This window comes from Carcharhinus amblyrhynchos, chromosome 25, assembly GCF_965287045.1.
Source record: "Carcharhinus amblyrhynchos chromosome 25, sCarAmb.v2.hapA, whole genome shotgun sequence".
In the NCBI taxonomy this organism is placed as follows: domain Eukaryota; kingdom Metazoa; phylum Chordata; class Chondrichthyes; order Carcharhiniformes; family Carcharhinidae; genus Carcharhinus; species Carcharhinus amblyrhynchos.
In genome coordinates, this window is record NC_137348.1 from 11,248,465 (window position 1) to 11,275,415 (window position 26,951).

Genomic DNA, 26,951 nt, shown 5'->3' on the forward strand with positions numbered 1-26,951 from the left:
CATATCTCTTGCAACCCTACTCACTGGTTAGCTGCATCCTGGCAGTCGGTACTTTGTGCACAACACTCCCAGCAGTTCTGTCACATAAAACATTCTGCCAAAGGCAATAAGGCAGGAGGCTAATGCTTTAAACCCACCAATGAAAACAGGAAATGCTAGAAATGCACAGTGGACCTGGCAGCATGGGAAAAGATAAACAGTTAATTAGCCAGCTGCAGATTCTTTTGTCAGAGCCCATCAGAACAGGTGAAGAGCCTCTCCATGAAATGTTTTTCTTTCTGCTTTCACATGTTACAGGATTTGCTGTACATTTCTAGTAAGCATTTTGTAACACTAAGACTGACCAGTCAATCCACACATTTCTCTGAGATTTAGGAGGTAACAATTTTCTAGAATACAATTCTTCAAATTAATTACTTGCACTCTTCATTTACATCCCTTGGTCGGTAACTGGAGAAACAAATTCAATTTAAGATAATTATAAGAACAAAAAGAACACAGAAAACTACAGCACAGGAATGGGTCCTTCAGTCCACCAAGCCTGCACCAACCATCTGCCCAACTGAAATAAAACCCCCTACCCTTCTGGGGACCGTATTCCTGTATTCATGTATTTGTCAAGATGCCCCTTACAAGCCACTACAGTATCCACTTCCACTACCTCCCCCTATAAAACCTATCTTTCTCCTTTAGGTTTTCCTGCTTTCCCAATGAAGTATGACCTGCTCTCAGGCCCCGGTCTCCATCTTTACAGTAAGAAGTCTTACATCAGGTTTACTTGGTATCACGAGATTCACAAACCTCTGACCCATGTCTCCACTCACCTGATGAAGGGGCAGCGCTCCGAAAGCTTGTGATTCCAAATAAACCTGTTTGACTTTAACCTGGCGTTGAGAGTCTTCTTACTGTGCCCACCCCAGTCCAACGCTGGCATCTCCGCATCATAACATCTTTATGAAACTGGTCTCAAGGAGGAGCAGGTGAACAGTTTGGGACAATGGTGCTGTTAGAAGATCCAGCGAGCAAGCAACCCCCTTAACCTCTGTTCAGCATTTCTCCATTCTGAAAAGTCAGGTGTGCAAAATATGGTGCATATGGATACATATGCTGAGACTCTCACAATTTCTTACAACCCATACCTCAGTTCCATGACATGCTATTTGAACATCTTGCTGTGCACGTAATAGTTTGTGAATGGCTGTGGTTCTTTAATCATTCCTTTTTCCCCACCAAAGTCCTTTCTTTTGATTTATTTCAGAAACGTCATTGGACTCTTACAGCTTTCAAAAATATTCCATCGATAAAGGGGCAACATAATATCCTACTTACAAATGAGTTATGTAGTACACCACAGCCCAACCTTCGATGGGGTACCCCTGAGTTGAAATAAAGTGATAATCAATCTGTTTGGAGAGGAGGAAGAAAAAAAAAGAGCATTAATCTCACTTGATTGATGGTCTATGGAAGAAATACAAACCATTTACATGGGAGTGATTTGTGTGAAATCCCTCCATAGACCCTGCCTCCCCACTCAGTGTTACCATAGCATTCTTGCTAGAGACAGCAGGTCTCAGCCCTTAATTATTACTTTTGGGAGCTGGCTCAGAGGCAAAGCAGCCACGTGGAGATATCCAGCCCCAGATCTACTGTTAAAAATGATCTACGGTTCCATGATCTCTTGAATTCTGGTTTAGAATGTCAAAAATTCATCATGAATCATTTCCGTAGAGATGATATGATGGATTTTGCACAGACTATGTAATAAAACTCACATATTGACCCATATTTAGTACTTTTAGGGTTCAGGAAGATTCATTCTGAATTGAACAGTGTCTTCCAAAACTGCTAAACGAAGCACCATCACCAGTCACTGCACACATTGCTATGTTACTGACAATCTCATTAGTCAACTATAGCTCTTTAAATCTCTTCAGTACTAATGAGTGTGGCAGATGATGAAGGCAAATAAACAATCAGGTCAGGGCTGTGTTGCTGAAGAAAGCACACGAAGATCTGAATTCATTTCGCAGAAAAATATACATATATATTTCTATATATATATGTACACACACACATATACGATGCCTTGTTATTTGAGAGCGCCTGCCACCCCACTGGTTCTCAAGTCTAAGTGTTGCATTTCAAGCTAGAGAAAATGTTGTGGTTGCCAATAAAATTATTGAAACTCCTTCCCAATGAGCTGACATGGACAAATAATACGAAGGGGTTCTTTTCTCTTTCTCAACAGCCCTGCACAAAAAAACTCCAGATACTCTCTCTCTCTCCAATGGTAAGTTCCAAAGAGTCATATTGGACATGAAACATTAACTCTGTCCATCTCTCCACAGATGCTGCCAGACCTGCTGAGTTTTTCCAGTATGTTCTGTTTTTATTTTGGATTTCCAGGAACTGTAGTATTTTGCTTTTAGGTTGGCATTATGGAGACTAACACTGATCTCCGATGACTGCTCTCAATTTTATCTCTGGTCCCAGCAGAATCCCATTGGTGACCCAACACTGGTGATGCTCTTCCTGTTGCCTTTTAGTAGCATCGCTCAGGGCTTTGAATGAGAGCAATGTTTGAGATGTGAAATTTGCATTATTTACATCAAACAGCACTTTTGGCAGCAAGGAGTAGGAACAGGGATGACACCTCAAAATATAAAAATCTTCAAGAACCAGATCACAGGGCAAAGCAGTAAATTCCACTCCATCTCTGGATCCCATTCACAAAAGCATCAGAGGATATCAGTGAAAATGAGGAACAAGCTCACATCAGGAGGCAGTGGCGTAGTGATGTTATTACTGGACTAGCAATTCAGAGATCCAGGGTAATACTCTGGGTTCAAATCCCATCACAGCAGATGGTGAAATTTGAATTCAATAAAATATCTCAATTTGAAAGTCCAATGACGACCATGAAAGTATTGTCAGAAAAACCCATCTGGGTCACTAATGTCCTTCAACAAATGAAACCTGCTGTTCTTATGTGGTCTGGCCTTCATGTGTCTCCAGACCCACAGCAATGTGGTCAACTCCTAAACATCCTCTGAAATGGAGGACAATTAGAGATGAGCAATAAATGCTGGTCCAGTCAGCAATGCCCACGTCCCATAAAAAATAAAGAAAAAAAATCACCTTTAGTGCATTTTGCCCAAACCTAAAACACATGAAATGGTTAATATTGGACCAGTTTATGTTGTAGGCAGCACTCAGGATAATGTTTTTGAAAAGTACTTAATGAGAACAACAATGCATGAGTTTGATGATGGGACAATTAAGCATTTCAAAGCACATGGGGATTAAACGATTAGCATTTTACAATGAGCACCCTGCAAAAATAGATACAGCTCTTGAGTTGTGCAACATCAACATCAATGACAATAGAAAAATTATGATTATATATCAAAGTACAAAGGAAAATCACTTCTGATTAATGCATGGGTTTAAACAAAGGCTGTAGCACTCCCACCTGCCACCTTACTTTTCCTGTTAGAATTACAAATGCTGCCCCTTAAACAAACATTGCCAATTTTGTTTTGTATCACATTTAAATGACCAGCTGCATCAGTACTAAAACCCACATAAAGTTCTGGAAAAACAATGCAAAATGTATTAGGTAGTACAGGGTCAGGAACTATGATAGGCGTCCCAGTGCAAAAGATTTGTGGGTTAGGTTGATTGACCATGATAAATTGCCCTTAGTGTCAGGCGGATTAGCAAGGTAAATACGTGGGGTTACGGGCATAGGGTTTGGATGGGATTGCTGACAGTGCAGGCTTGATGGGACAATTGGCTTCTTTCTGCACTGTAAGGATTCTGATTTAAGGCAGTAGCTTGGAAACCAGAATTTTGCAGCTGAATATCAAGTGAGATGCAGCTAAACAATCAAAAATTGATTTTTTCCTCAATAGTTGGCTAATTTTCAAAAACAGTGCATATTAACCCCACAGATTCAAGCATGGAGTAGACATTCCGTGTCATAGAAAGCATAGGAGCAGGAAGCAGCCATTTGGCCCTTCAAGCCTGCTCTGGCAATCATTACGATCATGGTTGATTGTCCAACTCAACAGCCTAATCCTGCTTTTTCCCCATAACCTTTGATCCCATTCGCCCCAAGTGCTGTGTCTATCCGCCTCTTGAATACATTCAATGTTGCGGCATCAACTACTTCCTGTGGTAATGAATTCCATAGGCTAACCACTCGGGTGAAGAAACGTCTCCTCATCTCCGTCTTAAGTGGTCTACCCTAAATTTTCAGACTGTGTCAACAAATTTACAGACCCATTCCCAGTCAGCACTTAATCTTAGCTCTATCAATGTGAGCGAATTGAATGGAGTGGGTGAGACTGGAGGGCACATTTAGGAATTCCTCGATACCTCCTGCTAGCCAGTTACTGGGGGCATGAGGTTACCAGAGGAGCACATCAGGAGTCCATGAAGCCAGATGGAACAGAGGAATGAAATCTTATCCAAATGTCTCTCTCAGAAACAGCCAAAAAATAAGAACCACTTGATGTTCACAACTGTAGCTCTGATGGAGGTACATTAACTCTGTACAAATCAAACTCGAGACACTGAACACAAACAATAATGGGAAAACTTGCTGAGGCACTAGGGAAGCCTAAAACACCATTTTTACACTCAACTCCTCCCTCTTTTTTTTTAAAGATTTTCATATATGTACCTATGCTATTTCCCGGCATGGTAGCACAGTGGTTAGCACTGCTGCTTCACAGCTCCAGGATCCTGGGTTCGATTCCTGACTTGGGTCACTGTGGAGTTTGCACATTCTCCATGTGTCTGTGTGGGTTTCATCTGGGTGCTCCGGTTTCCTCCCACAGTCCAAAGATGTGCAAGTTAGGTTGATTGGCCATGCTAAAAAAATTGCCCTTAGTGTCTTGAGATGTGTAGGTTAGAGGGATTAGTGGGTAAAATATGTAGGGATATGGGGGTTGGGCCTGGGTGGGATTGTGGTCAGTGCAGACTCGATGAGCCGAACGGCCTCTCTCTGTGCTGTAGGGTTTCTATGATTTCCCACAGGGAACTAGTATCATCCAATCACTGCAACGGGCTGACTGGGCCTGCTGGACAGGCTGTCAATCTTTCCTTCCAAGGAAACAATTTCATTACAAGTCTGTACAGTATTTCAGTTTTGCAAGCCCCCAGCTGCTTCTTCCTTAATCAAAATCAAGAGATTCTTATGACAGGTTTTCTTTAATCAAATGGTTGATGAAGCATTTATAATTTGATGCTGAGGTTAACAATCCATTCAATGACTTCAGCTGATGCAGTGTGAATGGCTGTGATGCCTCTGGGAATGGATCTCTCAGGGCAGAAGTTCAGTACCTGGCTGATGGTCTGACTTAGACCATTAGGAGCAGGAGAAAGCCATTCAGCCCATCGAGTCTGCTCCACTATTCAATGAGATTCGTACTGATCTGATGTGATAACCCTCAACTCCACTTTCCTGCCTTATCTCTTTAAATCTTTGATTCTCTTACTGATTAGAAATCTGTCTATTTCAGTCTCAAACAAGCTTAATGACCCAGCTCTACAGTAAAGAATTCCACAGATTCACTGCCATTTCAATGAAGTTTCTTCTCATCTCCATCTTTAATGGACGACTCTATGATTATGGCCTCTGGTCCGAGACTCTCCCAGAAGGGGAAACCATCTCCTACCATCTACCCTAACAAGCCCCTTGAGAATCCTATATGTCTCAATAAGGTCACCTCTCGTTCTTCTAAACTTCAATGAGTGCAGGCCCAACCTCCTCAATCTCTCCTCATAAGAAAATCCCTCCATACTTGAGATCAACCTCGTGGACCTTCTCTGGACTGCCTCCAATGCCAGTATATCTTGCCATAGATAAGGGGGCCAAAACTCTTCACCATATTTCAGGTGTAGTTAAACTAGTGACTTATATAGTTTTAGCAAGACTTCCTTGTTTTTATACTCCATTCCCTTTGAAATAAAGGCCAACATCAGGAGATTCAATGTGTGCCAACACAGGAAGCCAATCAGGCAATACTGGTCTCATCATCCAGAAATAATCCTCATGGCCTCCAGGAGGCGAATACTGACCATGTTTGTGAGATAGCTCACAAGACAGGTTCAGGAACAGTTCTCTGCTATTGTGTAGGCACAGGTGAATGATGCAGTGCATCATGTGCCATCTCTGCTGCCTCAGGTGGTACCCACCAGTTTTGACACACGATTCACTCTCATCTTGACTCCAGCTCTGGGGTTTTGGAGGTGTTGCTGGTAAGTCAATGTACCATTAAGAGTGAACATAAGAAATAGGAGCAGGAGTAGGCCATCTAGCCCTTCGAGCCTGCCTCGCCATTCAATAAGATCATGGCTGGTGGATCAGTTCCACTTTCCCGCTTTCTCCCCATAACCCTTAATTCCCTTGTCTATCAAAAACCTATCTACCCGTGACTTAAAATATATTCAGCGAGGTAGCCTCCAACACTTCAACGGGCAGAGAATTCCAGGGATTCACCACCCTTTGAGTGAAGAAGTTCCTCCTCAACTCTGATCTAAACTGCACCCCCCCGCTTATCTTGAGGCTGTGCCCTCTAGTCCTGCTACCCTTTCTAAGCGGGAAGAATCTCTCTACCCCTACCCTATCTATCCCCTTCATTACCTTATACGTCTCTACAAGATCCCCCTCAGCCTTTTAAACTCTGAGTACAGATCCAGTCTATTTAGTCTCTCTTCATAGGCTAACCCCCTCATCTCTGGTATCAGCCTAATGAACCTTCTCTGCACTCCCTCCAAGGCCAATATATCCTTCCGCAAGTGCGGCGACTAAAACTGCACACAGTACTCCACCTGCGGCCTCACCAGTACCTTGTACAGTTGCAGCAAGGCCTCCCTACTTTTATATTCTACTCCCCTCGCTATAAAGGCCAATATTTCATTCGCCTTCTTGATCACCTGCTGCACCTGCAGGCTGGGTTATTGCGACTCGTGCAGAAGGACCCCTAGGTCCCTCTGCATCGTAGCATGCTGCAGCTTTTTGCCAACATATTTTGGCATTGAGTAATGGATGAGTTGTCAGCCACAGAACTGGGTGTGACAGACTTCATTGTCCTTCATGTTCTTCAGGAAGAAGCCTGAAGCAACAGTCTTGGCTGAAGTCTCCATTTTCTGAAGTAGGCTTCCAGAGATCATTGAGAAAACACTCACTGAGAATCAATGTCCTGAATTTCTTTAGCCTGGAGGGCTAGGGCCAAGTTGTCAGCAGAATTGAAAAGCTTTGTGAGAGAGATGTCACTGACATATATGTTGGAGAGAGCTGGTATGAGGACTGATCCCAGTGGGGCTCTTTTGTTGGTTATGCATGGGTTGCTGATTTGATTTCTAAAGTGGGAGAGAGACTGCAACATTCACATGGTCATCCTGTTAAAGTAAGTTTTCCAACTTGAAAACTTACAAACTAATGCATCAAGGAGACAGAACCCTGGCCATCGAGTTCCCAGTCCAAGCAGTAGAACTCGAAAAGGGACTCACTCAGGGAAAACAAAGTCACTGTCCACATGCAACACTTCACATTGCCGGACACTGCTGCTACAATAACATTAAAGCACTAGTGTACTCCCCAACCACACGGATACTATTAAACAGGCAGAGCTTACACAATTCACAAACTGATTTTGTTATAAGATGTGTCATTATTATCATTAAAATGCTGAAATGATATTCAGGTCACTTACAGCGTGGAAAACGAGAGAGAGAGATTTGGTGAATGCAAGCGCCCCCATCAGCCAATGGATCTTAAACACATCGTTGCTAAGGGGAAAAGAATTTAAGTGATAAGTATGCTGATAACATTGTCCAATTTATTACATGATGGATTGAATTTAAAGTCACATCTTAATCATGACATCTTCACTTTCCCTGTGTAAGTGCATGCAGTAAGCAGGGATCAGTAGGCTTCTGAATTAATTTTCTCATATTTTATTCTGTCCAACTCCTGTCTGACCACTTCAGACTTCTGGTCTAGTGACCTCACGTTTAAGTACAAGTGGAGAAAATGTTCCTCCCTCAGTCACATATTTAACTTGATCCTTGATTAAAAACCTTTTAATGTTTATTCCCCTCCTACGTTCTCTATCTTTCTTGAAGACCCCAATTTCTTGCAAAAGTATGATCTGATGTTGTAAACTACTCTTTAATACCATAACCACAATTCAGAGGTGGACCCTGATGGTGCATGTTGATATTTTACCCAAACAAGACAGCATCAGAGGCAAACTTGATCCAAACACAAGCTCCGTACCTCAGGAATCACAGGTCAATAACCAGCAGTGAAAATCCTAACTGAGCTTTCTTCTCGTCAGCCCAAGAAATACAGGATCCTGACAGTAAGATCATCCACTCAAATCAAGGATCCAGTCTGAAACTGACCTGCTCTGTGCGGTTTAGCACAGAAAGGCAATGTTTTATGCGTTGAACCATTGTGGAGCCATTAAAACAAGTTTAATAACGTTAGCGAAATGCAGACAGAGCAATTCAATGGAATAGGCTTGCAATATTTGACTATGAAAGATAAATGAAGTTGTCTCTCTTTGGCTCCTGTATAAATCCAGATATATCTTTAGATATTCTTTTATACATGTTAAACTATTACCAAACTGCCTGGGAGTCAAGAATTTTACCAGTAATACTTAAAACAAACCATAATGTTGGATATTATCATGTGAACTTGACAACTAATGTATAGAAGATACAAGACAAAGAATTGGTGTCTTTTACAGTTCAGTACATTATAGACATCAACATATTGTGCTACGTATGACTACTTGAATAACACCTAGTGATACGCTGAGAAGGCACTTGGGGCCACGTATTCACTAAGCAAAAGTACGAGTGAATCAAGTCTGCTAATAGAAGTGTTTACATGGAAGCAATTTGAGCAACTATCAATCCACGTTAAAACACACTGGTTTAAATCAGATTGTTTTATAGTTTATTGATAGCAATATGTTGGATAAATGCAATAACATGGGAACTGCAGATAATTACTAGGACCATTGGCTTGCAATAACCAAGTTGGTCAAATTCTGTTCTTATCATGGGAAGAGTATTTATTATGTTTTGAAACCATATTCCACAACTCTACTTATTTTTACATAAGAATTGCAAACCTTGATTATCACTTCATCAAGCAGAAACACGCCTCCTCTCCACCCCAGCAACACATTACAATCAACACCTACAGTGTGTAGGAGAGCCTTGTATGTTAATTTTTTAAACAAACAAATGAGATACTTAAGTAAATTTAAAAACAGAATGCGTTATTAAGCATATTTAAAATCTAACATGGAAATTAGATCGGAAATGTTTTAAACAAACAGTCGGCATCTACAAAATCCCACAGCAGTATTCCAGCCCTGGATGTTGCTCTGTAAAGTTAGTGTGTGTGGGCACATCGGAGACCCTGCCACCCAGGCTAATAAGTATTTGCACAGTACCTGCGTTTCCGGAGAATGTATACCCAGAGAACTCCAGCCAGGAAGAAGAAGAAAGCCATAGAGATGTAGAGTTTGGGGAGTGGAATCTCTCCTGCAGACAAATAGCTGCCTGGATTCTGTTCTACGATTGTAATCTGGAAGAAAAGCACACAAGATCAGAAGTTAGAGAGAGCAAACTGCAATGATATTTGCTTTCTTCTTCTTCCTCCTTCAAACACAAATGACTTTAGACATAGGTCAACGAGGGAGAAAATCCACAACGGTCTTAATTGTACGTGGCTTAGGGTGGGACGAAACTGGTCATCACTGGTTCCACAATTGCTGCAACAATAAATTTCCCATTGGAGAGGAAGGGCATAAGTGAACTGAGGTACTTCCAATGAAAGGGGCCCACACTGAGATGCAATGTTAATTGCGGTCAGCAGCCAAGCAGAGATGCATGCCATTGACTGTGCTTAAAACTACTTGCCTGTTTTTTTTTGTAGGTTGCAGAGGACATTTGATCTCCCAGCTGCAGCATGGATCCATCAAGCGAGGTGAGCATGGAAACCTGGTGCAATTTCTGTAACACCACACCTTCTTTCACTTTACAAGCTGAAGAAACTCTCCTGGAGATCTACTTTCAGCACAATGGCAGGGAACTATTTGCAATGATGCTAAACATTTTCTTTCATTAACTTGTAATTCTAGCTCCCCAAAAACACCCCCACTCCCACCCCTCCCCCTGGGCCTGGCTCTGCTCGCCGAGCCCTCACCCCTTCCCCTGGGCCCGGTTCTGCCCACCACCCCGCCCCTCCTCCCCAGCTCTTTTCTTGCCTTGGCAATCATATCAACTTTCAATTACTGCTATTCAATTGACTGATTGATTGGGCATGTGAGGTGGGGGTGTGAGCGCGTGTGTGTTATTTGATGGCATAACTTTGCAGTCCTGTTAACGTTCAAGCTCGGGGTAAATTATTGACTCATTCTAAATAAAAATGATTGTTTTGCATCTATAATAAAAATATCTGGCGTGTGATGAACGCTCAGCAGATGCAATATTTTTAGTTAAGCTTTCCTCATTTAAATTTTGCAGCCTCCAGAGTAGTGTCACACTCAAGAGTAGATAACTTTCTGCAATATCAGTAATGAAGTAAAGTTAACGGCCTCCAGGCAACGAATGGTTACTGTATTTTGCAACAAGTTTAATGGCTGAGAGGAAAGATTCAAAGCGAAGCCCAACAACACTGTTACGTGTGCCTGATATCCCGGCAGGAGGGAGAAGTGGCAGATTTCTTTTGGCTGAATGAAAACAGAAATGATGTGAAACTTGAAGATGGTGAAACACAAATGCTCGAAATCCGATACAAAACCTTACATGCTGTAAAGATACATGAGAATACAAGTTTCTAAAAGCTAAAACTGAATTAACATCTCAGGTAAGTCCCAATAATTTACAGTAGAAATGTAATTCTTTTTTCTTGGGTGTTGGTCAACCTGCAATGCATTCCAACACTTCTGTTTTTATATTTCATAAATTTAGTTTCAAATACTATAAAAAGGATAGCTGCTCTAAGCCAATATTGATGGTTTGCTTAACATTCCGAATAACTATTTTGCTCTATAAAAAGAGTAATGATGCCTGCCTTGTACTCACATCCATATCAAACCAGAAAGACTGCAGAGATGGCTTTTTGTCAGTGTAGCAGTTATGGAAGTACAGACTGTAAAGTCCCTGTTCCTCATCAGTATTAATGGTAAGTGAGAACTGCAAAAGGGAAACACGTGTTTAGACAATCTGCCAACTTGAATAGGTCAATACATACATAATCTGAAGTGTAAAGCACCAACCTGTAAATCTTACTTACTGCAAATGAATAGGATGCATTTTTTTCCTTCAGTGGAATGATATTAGCCTAAAATAAAAACAGTGAATTATTATTTTACTGCTTTTCTTCCCCATGTTAATGTCCAGTTATCTTTACTCTGCCGTGACCTGTTCCTCCTGGCATCTCCAAAATTCTGAAAGGAGCGACTAATGTTGCAGCAGTTACTCTGTTGTAGCTCAATTAAATTGTACAAATCTGGACAAAGAGCATCAATTTTCATATTCACTCTGCTCCCTCTTCCCCTGCCTACCCAGTCTCTCAGTGCTGTACACAATCCCAAACTATGCTGTCCGCAAAATATTCTGCACCCATCTTCAGAGGATATAATAATAACCCCTTATTTTGCTTTCCCTACTGGTGTAAGTAGAAAGCCACTTTGACTCCTCAAATGTACAGCTGTTGCAAAGCCTGTGCTCCGATTGAATATTGCACATCTCCAATAGAAACACTCAACCCAATATCACTCGAAAAGGAAATGTTTTGTATTGATAGTTTCCGAAGAGACCAGACCTTCATCTTGAAAAAACGGTCAGAGCTTTCCAGCCATTCACGCAGCAGGATCTTGTGGTCCCGTTGACGGCAGGCCCGTCACCACAGGTTTCCTGGCGGTGTGGCATCAATTCAACGGGAAACCCCATTGACAACAGCAGGACCAGAAGATCCCACCGCCAACGAATGGCAGGCTGCCTTCACCACAAGAAACTACAAAGGGTCATGAACATAGCCCAATCCATCACCCAAACCAGCCTCCCATCTAATGACTCTATCTACACTTCCCATTGCCTCAAAAGCAGCCAGCATAATCAAGGATCCAACACACCCTGAACATTCTCTCTTTCATCTTCTTCCATTGGGAAAAAGATATTGAAGCCTGAGGATATGTACCGACAGACTCAAGAACAGCTTCTTGCCTGCTGCCAACAGACTTTTGAAAGGACTTACCTCGCGTTGAGTTGATCTTTCTCTGTACCCTAGCTATGACTGTAATACTACATTTGCACTCTCATTTCCTTCTCTATGAATAGTATGCTTTGTATAGCACGCAAAAAGCAATACTTTTCACTGCATACCAATTCATATAACAATAATAAATCCAATCAAAAATCACACCAGGTTGCAGAGAAAATCATGCTCCTTATCTTTAAAGAAAAATATTTGGGTTTATAGCAATCAGAATAAAAACAGCAGAGGAAGAATATTGTATATTTACTAACCCTTGGTTCAGCAGCCTGCTTTATGGACTTTGCTGTGGGAGAGAATAAATATGTTTCTTTAGCATAAAATAGCAAGTGGTAATCTGTTCATCTTGATTAAAAACAATCATCCAGATTTTGAGCACAGCTTTTTGATAAACCAGGGGGAATCTAAATGTTAAAACTCCCAGGCAATACTCAATGCACTGGATACCCCTTGTAATGTGCAGAAACAGAGTTCTGTCAATTCAGCATTCCAGAAATTAAATATGTTACTAGTTCCAATGGTTAAATCAATTAAGTAACTGAAAATACTCGGCAGTCAAACTTTACCTTCAATTTTATCTTCCCCACCTTAAGGGGCTTTCTAGTATGCAAGGTTACAGCAGGAATTACAAGAAATTGTCCCAAGACATTTGCTGCTATTTCCCCACCTCTGTTGCCACATTTCAATTCCAGTAGTGCACTGCATCTAAGGAATTCATTAATCAACACAGCTGAATAAAATGATTATATGCAAACCTGCACAAATGCTGCACTCTCCTTGGCAAACCTCATCACTAATTAACTAAGGATGCCCTAAACAGAATGGGCGAAATATTGCCCTCAAGGTTAGACATGTTCTAAACCCAAAAACTGATCAAATTATCCCAGACTCAAACATTGCAGAGTTCCCAGCATGCTCACAACAATGCAGACAGCTCCAAATGTAGTTAGATATTCTGCTTTTAAAGACTATTACGAAACCAAAGTGACTTCACGGTATGTGTGTTATTATATTCCAGCAAGCCAACTGGTAAAGGATAGAACTGAAACCAATCTTTACACAGTTCTATAAACACGAATCAGTTACACATTACAAACATGCTTCTCCTAACCTAAGAACCACACTTTCAGTCCAAACATTCCCACTCATACAACATTCCAAAACCAATCTTAGAAACAAACTGTTTCTCAAAAACAAAGATTCTCCTAAGTTAAATTACGTTTATTTATTAGTTCCAGGTAAGGCTTACATGAAACACTGCAATGAAGTTTCTGTGAAATTCCCCTAGTTGCCACAGTCCAGCACCTGTCGGGTCAATGCACTTAACCAGCAAGTCTTTCAGAATGTGGGAGGAAACCGGAGCGCCTGGAGGAAACCCATGCAAACATGGGGAGAATGTGTAGACAGAGACATGGGGAGAATGGGGAGACAGTGGCCCAAGTCAGGAATCGAACCCAGGTCCCTGGCGCTGTCAGGCTAACCACTGTGCCAACCCAGCCAGCAGTGCTAACCACTGTGCTACCGTGCCGCCTACTGGCCTAACACTGGGTGCTGCCTCATACACAAAGGAGCTGGCCTTCGGGGCTTTCCCCACAGCCACCCCATTCAGTTAAACATCCCTCCATAAATTTTTTCCCCCTTTCATCTCAGGTTCCATTTTCCTCAAAACACATCTGGAACTCAACTTCTCCAAATATAAAAAGCTTTCATTTTTCTATTTGCCTCTACTTTTGAGTCAATGAAATTTAACATAACATTCACTCTTTACTCATGAGAGCTTTGATAGATGCAAATGTTCCTTTTCCTTCTGAACTCCCTTTTGAAATTCAACAACTGAAAAACTAAGTTTACTACTTATCTCACCCTGTAAATTTTACGTTCAACTTATGTACATACAACTCAAACTCACCACAAGATCACGTTACAAATGCATCAACCTAGCACCTATCTGTGGAATTCGTTATCCCAAAGTGTGGGGGATGCTGGGACAGTGAGTAAATTTGAGGCGTTGGACAGATTTTTAATTGGTAATGGGTTGAAGGGTTATGGGGAGAAATCAGGAAAATGGGGATGAGGAGCATATCAGCCATGATTGAATGGCAGAATGGACACAATGGATCAAATGGCCTAAATCTGCTCCTATAGACTCCACAGGCAACCTGTCTCTCGTAACAATCCCCCGTTACACATGCGCACCTGCACACATACATACAACCGTTGGAGCAGCATTAATTTCTTACCTTTCTGTGCTTCCTCAAGCTGCTTTATGGTTTCATTGTTCTTTGGTGGCCCTGCAACTTTCTCCGATTCACTCTGTGCTTTCACATCGGTCTTGCTTTTGTCCTTGGCTGGTTGGCTTCCTGCAGTCCCAACATCAGTGACTTTTGGCTGACTGTTGCCAGACGTCAGAACTCTAACTCTGGGAATCAAGAACAGGTGTAAGTTGAATACAAAGAAATAACCAAGGGGCCACTGACTAAAGATTGCAATGGGAGATTCTTTTTTGATGTGTACTCACTGCAGTTTTCCAAAGTCAAAAAGGAAAAGTGTGACAGGTACATCACTTGGAGGCTTTTTCTTCAAAAAGCAAAAATCAATATCTTCTTCCTATTAAAAAGTAAAACCACTAAAGAATAAAGCACATGGGGATTATTGAACACAGGCTGAATGAACTGCAATCCCTGGAAACACTCATGACATTCACCATAACTCTCATTCTGGGAGCCCAGGTTCATGCAAGTTGAAATTCTTCGTCTACACTTGTATGGAGCTTGACAAGAGATTCATGCAGAAGACAAGCATACATCTGGAAGGGTCGTGTACCTCACTGGAATGCTAACTAGACACCAACTGGAAGAAGGAACTGATACAGAGCCACCGCTCTAGACAGGATGAATTTCTTGATCAGGCTTCCATGTGTGGCAGTGGAACAGCTCACAAAGAGGTAACTGAAGGTTGTCCTTCTGAATCTGGTGGAAAGATGTATTTTTAGGGTTTGGGATCTTAATTCCGAATTACCTCTTGCATTTTCTTTTCACAAATTTCATGGGGAAATGATGCAATTATCGCAAACTGTATCAAACATGGTCTATTCAAAAAATAAACCATTTCCCTCATGAGTAACTCTCCATGCTGATTGCACGAATCTCAGTTAATGCCGCAGATGGGCTGCTGCGAGTGGTTTCAGCATCTCTTGTTGCAGGGATGGGAATGTCCATTTGGAATTCCTGCTACCACTAAGAATCCAGTACTCTGGTCAGGCATCCAGCTGTGGGCATCAGAAGGGGACAGCTCAGCTGTGATGCCTCCAAAGTTCAGTGATCTGCTTACTCTTGCATACATCACCTTTTATTGAACGGCAAAGCAAGCATGAAGGGCCAAGTGGCGAACTCCTGCTCCTAATTTGTCTCCAAAGAATGGCCATTGGGTTACATCAAAAGAGACTTGATGTCATTCTTGGAATTGTACAACAAAAAAAGGTGGGGGAGTGGCGGAATTTAATTGCAAATCTGATGCCGAAAAAGCAAACTTACCAAATAGGATGAGAAGCCATCATTCTTGGTTCTGTCCAAACTAAACCCCAGCTGAAATAAACATCAAGGAAAGGAGTACATTAGTAGGGAAAGTTGAAGAAAGGAAAAATAAGAAATATAAATGCATTCATATGGTGACTGCACATCTCAGGAAATCATAAAGTGCTTCACAGCCGATGGATGACTTTTGAAGCACTGACGCTGTTATTACTTAAGCAAATGTAACAGCCCAGTCAACACACTGCCAGGTTCAACTGAAAACCATTAGATCATTGCCCACTCGATCTGTTTTGGTGTTCTTTCATGAGCTGAGGGGTATATTTTGGCCAGGATACTCAAAGAACTCAAATCTTTTCCCAACAGTACCATGAGATTTTTAAAACAAATTAATATTCACCTGAACATGCAGATAAAGCGTTAGTTAAATGTTGCAAAGTTAGAATGATTTCAAATTTTAATAAAATCATTCGCTCACATTTTGCACATAGATTTTTGGATACAAATGCAACCCTTTCCTTTCATTCCATGTATGAAAAATTCTACGAGAAAGCAAGAACCGTAAATGCAGCATTGTGGGTATTCCCACATCACATAAACTACAGCTGTTGAAGAAAGTGGCTCACCACCACCTTCGAGGCCAATTAGTGATGAACAATAAATGCTGGCTGATGCCCACGTCCTCTGAAGTAATAAAATAAATGCAGGTGGTTTCCACAGTGTATAAGCACAGGCCAGCCAGCAAACAATTGGTAAAAGAAACTGAGCTAAAGAGTTAACAAAAGCAGTTAACATTCTCTATCCTTGTCATGACTCTTGATGGAAAGTTCAGCCACATGAAAATTGGACAGCTTACCAATTTTCACCATAAAAGGTTATACAAGATACATGCCAAATAATCAGCTTCTGAAGCAGATGCATTTTTCAAACTTAATGCTGGAGGGAATGTTTTGAGGAAGGGTGCAGAGAAGATTTACTAGAATGCTACCGGGACTTGATGGTTTGAGTAAGGAGAGGCTGGATAGACTGGGACATTTTCTCTGGAGCGTAGGAGGCTTTGGGGTGACCTTAGAGTCTATAAAATAATGAGGGGCATAGATCAGCTAGATAGTCAACATTTTTTCCCCAACGGTCGGGGAGTCTAAAACTAGAGGGCATAGATTTAAGGTGAGGGGGGAGAGATACAAAAGGGTCTAGAGGAGCAAATTTTTTTCCACAGAGGGTGGTGAGCGCCTCAAATGATCTACCAGAGGTATTAGAGGTGGGTACAATTTTGCCCTTTAAAAAGCATTTAGACAATTGTACGGGTAAGATGGGTATACAGGGATATGAGCCAAACGTGGGCAATTAGGAATAGCTTAACGGTAACAACTGGGTGGTGTGGATAAGTTGGGCCAAAGGGCTTGTTTCCATGCTGTAAATCTCTATGACTATGACACTCTGAAGACCTCACTGACAAAGAGACAAATCGACACCAGTGTTTGGGAGGAACTTGTCAGAGACTGTGCCACGTGGCGATGCCTCATCCAAAAAGCTGCAACACAATCTGAAATTAACTGTACAAACATTGCTGTAGTGAAGTGGCAAAAGCAGCAGACAGAACAGCTCCCTCATAGAAATTTGTCTTCCCTGCCCAAAGGCCTGTGGCTCCAGGATTGGCCTGCTGTGTAACCTGAAGACTCAGAAATCATGAAGCCTCAGTTTGGACAACTGACAACACCAATGAGGAATGGCCATCAAGAAAGTCACAGCACTCGAGTAGCAACAATTTCTCCCTATGTATAGCACTGAACACTATATTAAATCTCATCTACCATTTTCCTAAATGCATCATTTGTCTAAGTCATTTGATAATTGAGCTGCCTCCTCCAAATCCACTTGCAGCTTTTCCTCGTTTACCATCCACAAATTTAACCACTTCCCACAGAAGTTCTGTGTTCAAGTAATTGATACACAATTGAAGTGGATTGCTACCAATTCCTGTGAAACCTTACATAGTACTCCACTGCCACCCTGACATAGCTTTACTTCATAACTCTTAGTACGTGTTGTTTTCTATCCATTTCCAAGATTTCCCCCGGATCCTCAAAGCTTTTGAATTTAACTAATAGCCTTTCGGTTGGAACACAGCGGATTAACTTTGTTCTATGTAATGTTCTATGTTCTATGTTCTAACTTTGGGTAACCATGATACAGGTTTATTCAAAGCCCGGTTATGTTATTACTATGTCAAGATGTCTAGCAGGTATGCCAGGATATTTCCCTTCTGAATCCTTGCTGACGCCTCTATTATTGTTGGGCAGAAATTCAAGTCAAGACAAACGATTCATTAGCATCACTTTAAATCCGTGTAAAATAATGAATGTTTCGTTACCAACTGTTTTGCCACTCTTTTGAAAATGGCGCCATCTACCTGCAGCTTTCCAACTGCCCCCAGGGCAAAGCTTCACAAATATCCTCTCAGCACTGAAATATATCATCTACCCCAGCATTAATTAATTTTCAGGTGGTCAATCCTACATAGGACTTCCTTTTTTTTTAAATTCATCGATCAAAAATTATGCTTTGATTATTGTTTTTACTTGTTCGTGGGACGTGGGAATTGCTGGCAAGGTCACCATTCATCGCTCATCCTTAATTACCCTTGAAAAGGCCTCCTCCTTGAACCATTGCAGTCCATGTGGAGGAATACCCACAGTGCTGACTGAAGGGCAAGCTCCTCATATCTCCTCTTACAAATGCTTGGAGGGAAAGAAGTTCTTATTGCAATGCTTTTGGTTCTGAAGCTATACTTCCTTTCTAATCCCTTTATGCGCCTCTGACCACCTTACTAATTGTACAGTCAGAGGATCATAGAATAACACAGCACAGAAGTAGATCATTCAGCTCATTGCGACTCCGCCAACTCTGAGTCATCCAATTAGAATCATACAATCCCTACAGTAGAGGAGGCGGCCATTTGGCCCACACAGCCTGCACCTCTCACCCAGGCCCTTTCATGTAACCCCACATATTTACCCTACTAATCCCCCTGACACCAAGGGACAATTCAGCATGGCCAATCAGCCTAACCTGTACATCTTTGGAATTAATTCCAATTGCCTGCACTTTCCTCAGTGCTGTAATAATTTCCCCTCCAGGTACTTACAAAATATAGGTTTGAAAGTACTACTGAATTTGCTTTGACCTCTCTTTCAAGTACTGCCTTCCAGATCACAACTCACTGCATCTGATTTTTTTACCTGATACTTTAAATTGGAGTGCTCCAGTTAGCAAACCTTCCACTACAGGAAAGAGTTTTTACTTAATTGACTTTGAACAATGTTATAAAGTTTGAACACCCTACATCCCTGAACTATTTTAGAAAATCTAGATTGTGGTGTCATTTGTGATGCATAGATTGAGAATATAAACTTTTAGTCATGCACTAATTTAAATAAAAAGTAACAAATTCATATGCAAACTCTGTGGTCTCAGTGCCCCCTGGTGACATTCTATGGTCTCACATTATGTTCATGCTATGGTCTCACAATGCACTCGAGTGATACTTTGCTAATTCTACAGTCTCAGACAGACCCAACAGGGGGCACTCTGAGACAACAGAACTAATTGTAACCGGGGTGCTGATGGTTCTACGGTCTCATAGCATCCCCTGGTGACACCATGTTAGTTCCATGGTCTCACACTGCCCTTGATGACACAGTGAATTTAGCAGTCACTTTATGCTGGTAACACTGTTAGTTTATAGTCTCGTAATGTGCCTAATGACTATGGCAGTTCTTCCTGCATTGCTGCTGCTAAAATCTTGTTAATATAGCAACAATGACGATACTGGCAACTCGCACACCTTCTCAGTTTCAATGGTGGGACCTGAGTATCTAATAATTACCCACAATACACTGCACTGATAATGGAACCATCCTGCGCAATCAGCAGAATTGACAGTAGCATTACGCTCACTAACTTACTAAGAGTAGTAAGGGTGTGGAATGCCCTGCCTGCAACAGTAGTGGACTCGCCAACATTAACAGCATTTAAACGGACATTGGATAAGCATATGGATAATATTGGAATACGTGAGCTTTAGATTGTTGCGCCAACCTGTGAAACCATGGAGGGCTGAAGGGCCTGTACTGTGCTGTAACGTTCTATCTCCACGTATAGCATAAGGAAAGTACACACCATGGTGCATTACACAGAATAAATGAAGCATCACTGCAATGAAAAGAACCATCAGGACAATGTTTTCCTTTTCAGGAACCTCTTGCACCTGACAAGTATGATTACAAGAGTGAAAAATGTTGAACTTACTGCAGAGTTGTCGACAGCTTTGAAGTCAAATCCCTTTGATGTCAGACTGGACATTTCCACAGTCATATTTCCATTCTTGAAGAAACCAAATGTGTTTAAATGGATCTTTTGCCTAATATCATCCTGTAAAAAGAAATGGCTGCATTACATTTAACAGCAAAATTCCCCCAGATTGGAAGACAAAACTCAAGACTAATACAGGGCAGGTTCTGGTGCAATGAGCCTGTGTCCACTCTTTGAAAGAGGTGGTCCCCTTAGTTCCATTCCTCAAGCTTTTTCCCCCTTACTGTCGTACATGTTAATTCCTTAGAAAAGAAGCACACTGTTGAAGCTTTTTGTCTCGCTCTCATCAGGATAGATACATAAGGGATCAACAATTTATACTGCATAAGAAAAGGCTGATTGGCTGGCAAGAGAACTCGGATTGGTGGAGGCATTGCCAAGGAGAGTATTAGGGAACAGTTAACTGCCAAGCTTTTATCTGAATTCAAATCAGGCAGTTCAAAGCATTGCAGTAGGAAATGTATCAGGAACTGGCTGTCCCAAAGCTGGTGAATACACTCCTTATTTCTGCAAAGGGGCCTGAATGTGAATATATGGCGCTTCTAGCGAAGACAAACATACCACATTATGAGCCCAACTGATAATCTTAAAATGGTTTTCAGTGTAATGCACAGCAAAATCAGGATTGTTTAGCAAGCACTGTCCAATTACAGAATCCTGCAAAGACAGGCTGGTTGGATAGTTAGACTTTGCCTGTTGCAAACAGCCCAAAGGAATATGATGTTTTGCTACAAGACCTCAGACATTGGGGCATACGTCCTACATAACTCAGATCACACCTTCATTGAAATTCATATACCACATTATATACGGTATGATCTGTGTGACTGACTGAACAGCTTTTTGGTTTAACATCAGTATCTTGTTAGTGGTGAATATCAATTGTGCTGCTACAGCATACCAGCAGTGTGAAATGGTTGACTTCACTTGTCACTCAAATTCTAAAGACAACTCACTCTTCCAGGTCACCTGTGGTAGACTGGGCACTTTCCAGGTCTGAAAGTGGCAGCCTTAGGCCCATGCATGGGTTCGCGCTATATACAGTGAGCAATGATGTGACTAGGGTGGCCATTAACTTGCAGGATAGCTTTGATGTGCCCTATTTCAGCAACAAGCTTGCTCAGTGAGGAAATGGCTCAGGCCCTGTTAATGCACTTCCTAACAAGGCCAATCTAACAATGCACAGAACAGTCGAAATCCCAACACATATTAGAAACATAGAAACCAGAGGCAGGAGTAGGCAATTCTGCCCTACACTGACCAGATAAGGTAAGTTTCCAGTAGTCAGTAGTAGAGAACCCATTGGTTATTACTCAACCTCATGACGACGAAAGGGAGCTCATTTGACTGCTCCATTTCAAAGGTGAATTTAAGCGTTGGATGGAGCCCATTGAGGCGAGTAAAGAAGTTCTTACATGCAGCTTCTGATTCAGATATATAGGTTAAGTGTCATTCCATTGAAGATGCGTTTCTTGTGGAAAGCGTTTACAAGAACTGGAAGTAGAAAGGATTCCAAAACAGCGGTATCTATGTGGGCATATTTGTTGTCATTAAAAGTGAACTCAACTGCGCAAGTTGAATGGATATAGCTGCAGACGATGATGCATATGGATTGCAGAGGTTGTAATGACACGGCGCAAATACTTGTGGCTTCCTTGAATGAGTGGTACATTGGTGAACAGGCTTGCAATGTCCAACAAACGCATGAACCCAGCACTGCCAACAGGCAAATCTAACAGGGTTTTTGCAAAAGTGACAGAATCCTTTACTGGGTATGCGGAAAACATGCTCAGAACTGGGTGTAGCAACTTAATTTAGTTCATCTTCTAAAACGTATTAGGGACTTTACTCCCAGTTTCTTGTAGGGCACACCACATCCTAACAGCCCCATGTAAAAAAATCAGTCACTTCATTCCTTTAAATAATGTTCTTAAAATGTTTCTCCGTTTCCCAGCTGTCAACCAATGGAAGATTTTTTTCATTTTATGACAATTCCTCATAACTTTGAATACCTATCAAACCTTTAAGTTTCCTTTGTTGAAAAGAAAGTAGTCTTTCTCACTTGTCTCTCCTTTCGTATCCAAACTTGGACATAATCTTCCTGTAGGTTTAGCTTCCCTCTTAACTCTTGCTATCGATACCAAATCAACAAAACATGGAATCTCAGGGGTGACGCGGTGGCACAGTGGTTAACACTGCTGCCTCACAACTCCAGGGACCTGGGTTCAACCCAGCTTCGGTCACTTTGCAAACTTCACACAGACATTCTCCCCATATCACTCCGGATGCTCAAGTTTCCTCCCACAGTCCAAAGATGTGCAAGTTAGGTGCATTGGCCATGCTAAATTGCCCCTTAGTGTCCCAGGGTGTGTGGGTTAGAGAGATTAGCTGGGTAAATATGTGGGGGTACAGGGATCTGGGTGGGATTGTTGTCAGTGCAGACTCAATGGGCCACTTGGTCTCCTCTTGCACTGTGGGATTGCTATGAAATTTTGTCTTAACTACAGCTTTACCAACATATCTCATCACTTCTAAAGATCTGCACATCTGAATCCTTAAGTCTTGGTACCTCTTATTTTACAATTTCTCCATTTGGTATATATGTTCTTGTCTTATTCTTCATTACATTAACTCAATTCTCCAGAATAAATTTCATTGACGTGTTCAATGTGCTTGCATTCTGTTGTTAATCATAGTTAACAATGCTCCCCATTTTTGTGTTATATATAAATATATCTCCTCCTTCTCATCCGCTTCAGCTAATCGCACATTAGTGTTCTTCTTGTGCAACTCCTGAAGACTCCAGGGCAACTTACTCATCTCACCCATCGTTCCAAGCAACACATTTAGAAACAAATGAGGAAAGAGGAGACGGAATACCATAGCAAATGCACATTATGCCTATTTTTACTTTGTAATCAAGTGGTTTTCTTCCAATGTTGGAGGGCTGTAAATTCAGCAACAATTGGAATATTACAGATTGCTGTGTGCGTGATTCGATTGTGTGGCATTATGCACATTCACATGTACTGATTCCTGTCTTGCACTATTTGCTGACCATAAGAAATTAGATACAACTCTTGAGGCTAAAGGGATCAAGAGGGAGGATGGAGATTAAGATATTGAATTTGATGATCAGCCATGATCAAAATGAATGATGGGACAGGCTCAAAGGGCCGAATGGCCTACTTCTGCTTCTATTTTTTATAATAAAGTTTACAGCAGATGCACACGTGATCCTGGGAAATAAAGTGAAAGAAAAATCCCACCCCTCAAAGAATAATGAGGGTTGTGATGTTTGAATTGATAACTGAGAGGCACACTCTGACCTCATGTGTTAAGAGTAGTCACTACACTGTACGTGTTCTTCCCAGCTTACACACAAGCTCAAAGTGTGATAGTTTTACATTAAAACACCCTTTTGGGGTCGGGACAAATAGAATTCTGGAAGAATCAGGGAAGATCTGCAGCTGGCAATATTTCCTGCCACACACTGACTGTTGCTCTACATAATTTCCAAAGAATGTGTGTTAAGTATTTTCTCAGTGTAAATGAAGGCAAATAAAACTTTTCATTTGGAGGTAATTAAGTTAACTTCTGAACTGAAGAAACACTTCTGGCATTGTGTACAGTTACATTGCAGAAAGACTTGGCTCCAAATTATTCACTTGTCAACTTTTCCCTCTAACTGGTTAACACACCCACCCTCCAGTTACACCCATTAAGCTACCTTGTTCAAACACTTCATGAACCTATGATTACAATTCAACGTTTGTCAATTTAATACTCCACCTCCAGGGGAAAAACAGATAAACAAGGTAACCATAGATGAAATAGTCTATCAGTCTTGGAGAAGCCATACTACAGGATATAATTAATATTTAGAAAGATAAAAGTTAGTTCAAGTCAGCAATAAAGGAATTCTTCTAAATTTTGTATTAACAATGTGATAAAATCATGGATGTTATGTGCAGCATCAGGACTCTGAAAAGGCACTTGATCAGGAGCAACTGAAGAGGATTGTTGCTAAAATTAAGGCACTCGCTGGTCAAATGATTAGCAGCATAGATAATGAGCTATCTAAAGAACCAAAAGCTAATTGTGTACATTGGTTCATGTGACATTTCTAAAAGAATTTAAGTGGCAGCGAATTTGGGATGCTAGCTCAAATATTCTGGGAATATAAATATCAAGTTTCACTTCTTAAGAATCAACAAGGTCATCTGTATGCAGATCCACAAGAGATGGGTGAGATCCTAAATGAATATTTCTCAAGAGTATTCACTGTTGAGAAAAGTATGGATATTAGGGAACTTGGGGAAATAAATAGTGATATCTTGAAGAGTGTATATATAACAGTGGAGGTGGTGCTGGAAATCTTAAAGCGCATCAAGATAGATAAATCCCTGGGACCTGATGAAGCGTATTCCAGGATACTGTGAGGGGCAAGGGAGGAAATTATGGGTCGCCAAGCAGAGATATTTGAATCATCAATAGTCAAAGGTGAGGTGCCTGAAGATTGCAGGGTGGCAAATGTTGTGCCTTCGTTTAAGAAGGGCTGCAGGGAAAAGCCTGGAACGACAAGCCAGTGAACCTCACATCTGTGGTGGATAAGCTGTTAGAAAGTAATTTGAGACACAGGCATTTAGATCTACAGGCATTTTAGAGACACAAGGACTGATTACGGTCAGCATGGCTTTGAGTGGAAAATCATATCTTACAAGTTTGATTGAGATTTTTGAGGGGGGTAATCAAGAAGGTAGATGAGGGCAGTGCCATTGATGTTCTCTACATGGACTTTAGCAAGACCTTTGACAAGGTACCACATTGTAGGTTCTTGCATAAGATTAAATCTCACAGGATCCAAAGTGAGGTAGCCAAATGGATCGAAATTAGCTTGATGACAGAAGACTGAGGGTGGTTGTAGAGGGTTGTTATTCAAACTGGAGACCTGTGACCAACAGTGTGCGTCAGGGATCTGTGCTGGGTCTACTGTCATTTATCATTTAAATTAATGATTTGGATGAGAATATAGGAGGCATGATAAATTTGCAGATGACACCAAGATTGATGGCATAGTGAACAGTAAAGAAGGTTAGCTAGGATTGCAATGGGGTCTTGATCAATTGGGCCTGTGGGCTGACGAATGGCAGATGGAGTTTAATTTACATAAATGTGAGATTATGCATTTTGCTGGACTGAACCAGAGCAGGACTTACACAGTTAATGGTAGGGCATTGGGGAGTTATAGAATAAAGATCTAGGAGTACAGGTTCATAGCTCTTGAAAGTGAAGTCACAGGTGGACATAGTGGTGAAGGCAGCATTCGGCATGCTTGGTTTCATTGGTCAGAACATTGAATACAGGAGTCTTACTGGACGTCTTATTGAAGTTGTACATGACACTGATAAGGCCTCACTTGGAATACGATGTACAATTCTGGTCACCTTATTGTATAAAGGATATTATTAAACTAGAAAGAATACAGAAAAGATTTACTAGGATGCTACCGGGACTTGATGCTTTGAGTTAAAAGGAGAGACTGGATAGATCGTGACCTTTTTCTCTGGAGTGTTGGAGGCTTAGGGGTGATTTTACAAATGTCTAAAATAATGAGGGGAATAGATCAGCTAGATAGTCAATATCTTCTCCCAAAGGTAGGGGAATCTAAAACTAAAGGGCATAGGTTTAAGGTGAGAGGAGAGAGGTACAAAAGGATCCAGAGGGGCATTTTTTTCAGAGAGTGGTGAGTGTCTGGAACAAGCTGCCAGAGGTTGTGGTAAAGGCGGGTACAATTTTGCCTTTTAAAAAGTATTTGGACAGTTACATGGGTAAGATGGGCATAAAGTGATATGGGCCAAATGCAGGCAACTGGGACTAGCTTAGGGATTAAAAATGGGGCAGCATGGACAAATTGGGCCAAAAGGTCTGTTTCAATGCTGTAATCCTCAATGACTCTATGAAGGTGACACAAAAATAGGGAAAAATCTGTTGTAGCTTTAAAAAGACATTTTTTAAAAATTTAAATGGTCTAGGAAATAAATTAAGCAGCCAACTATTTCAGACATCCTCATCGACATATGGGCTGATTGATCTCATTCTTCAAAGTAAAACACAATGATCAATTACATTAAGCTACTGATTTATTTACTACACTGCAATGATTCAGAGAGGTATGAAATAATTGAATGGCTGGACTGATAAACAAAAGCAGTTTAATAGACAGGGAAGAAGAGTGTAAACTTTCTGCAACAGTAAGTTTAGATTAGTTTTTTTTAAATTCACTTTATGGGATGTGTGCATCACTGGCCAGACCAACATTTATTGCCTGTCCCTAGTTACCCTTCACAAAGTGATGGTGAGCTACTTTCTTGAACTGCTGCAGTGTCTGAGATGTAGGTATACTCATAGTGCTCTTAGGGAGGATGTTCCAGGAGTTTGACGCAGTAACAGTGAAGGAACGGTGATATATTTCCAAGTTAGGGTGGTGAGTGACTTGGGGCAGAATCTCCAGATGGTGTTCCAGGTATCTGCTGCTCTTGTCCTTCTAGGTGGCAGTGGGTTTGGAAGGTCTGCCAAAGGAACCTTGGGGAACTTCTGCAATACATCTTGTAGATGGTACACATAATTGCTACAGTTCAGAGGTAGAGATATTGAATAATTGTGGGAGGGAAAAAAATCAAACGTGCTACTTTATTCTGGATGGTGTTGAGCTTCTTGAGTGCTGTTGGAGC

At 41.3% G+C, this 26,951-nt stretch overlaps 1 protein-coding gene across 1 annotated transcript in view; it reads right to left on the minus strand.

The window, feature by feature from the left end:
- Nucleotides 1–26,951, minus strand: part of gpr107 (G protein-coupled receptor 107) — a 100,027-nt gene that overhangs the window by 68,288 nt on the left and 4,788 nt on the right. The window contains exons 2-11 of the mRNA XM_080211817.1: nucleotides 20,155–20,277; nucleotides 15,847–15,897; nucleotides 14,832–14,920; nucleotides 14,554–14,732; nucleotides 12,568–12,599; nucleotides 11,333–11,380; nucleotides 11,122–11,232; nucleotides 9,486–9,619; nucleotides 7,725–7,800; nucleotides 1,330–1,403 (exon numbers count right to left, since the gene is read on the minus strand). Coding sequence (XP_080067943.1) covers nucleotides 1,330–1,403; nucleotides 7,725–7,800; nucleotides 9,486–9,619; nucleotides 11,122–11,232; nucleotides 11,333–11,380; nucleotides 12,568–12,599; nucleotides 14,554–14,732; nucleotides 14,832–14,920; nucleotides 15,847–15,897; nucleotides 20,155–20,277 — 917 coding nt within the window. The remainder of the gene's footprint in view (nucleotides 1–1,329; nucleotides 1,404–7,724; nucleotides 7,801–9,485; nucleotides 9,620–11,121; nucleotides 11,233–11,332; nucleotides 11,381–12,567; nucleotides 12,600–14,553; nucleotides 14,733–14,831; nucleotides 14,921–15,846; nucleotides 15,898–20,154; nucleotides 20,278–26,951) is intronic.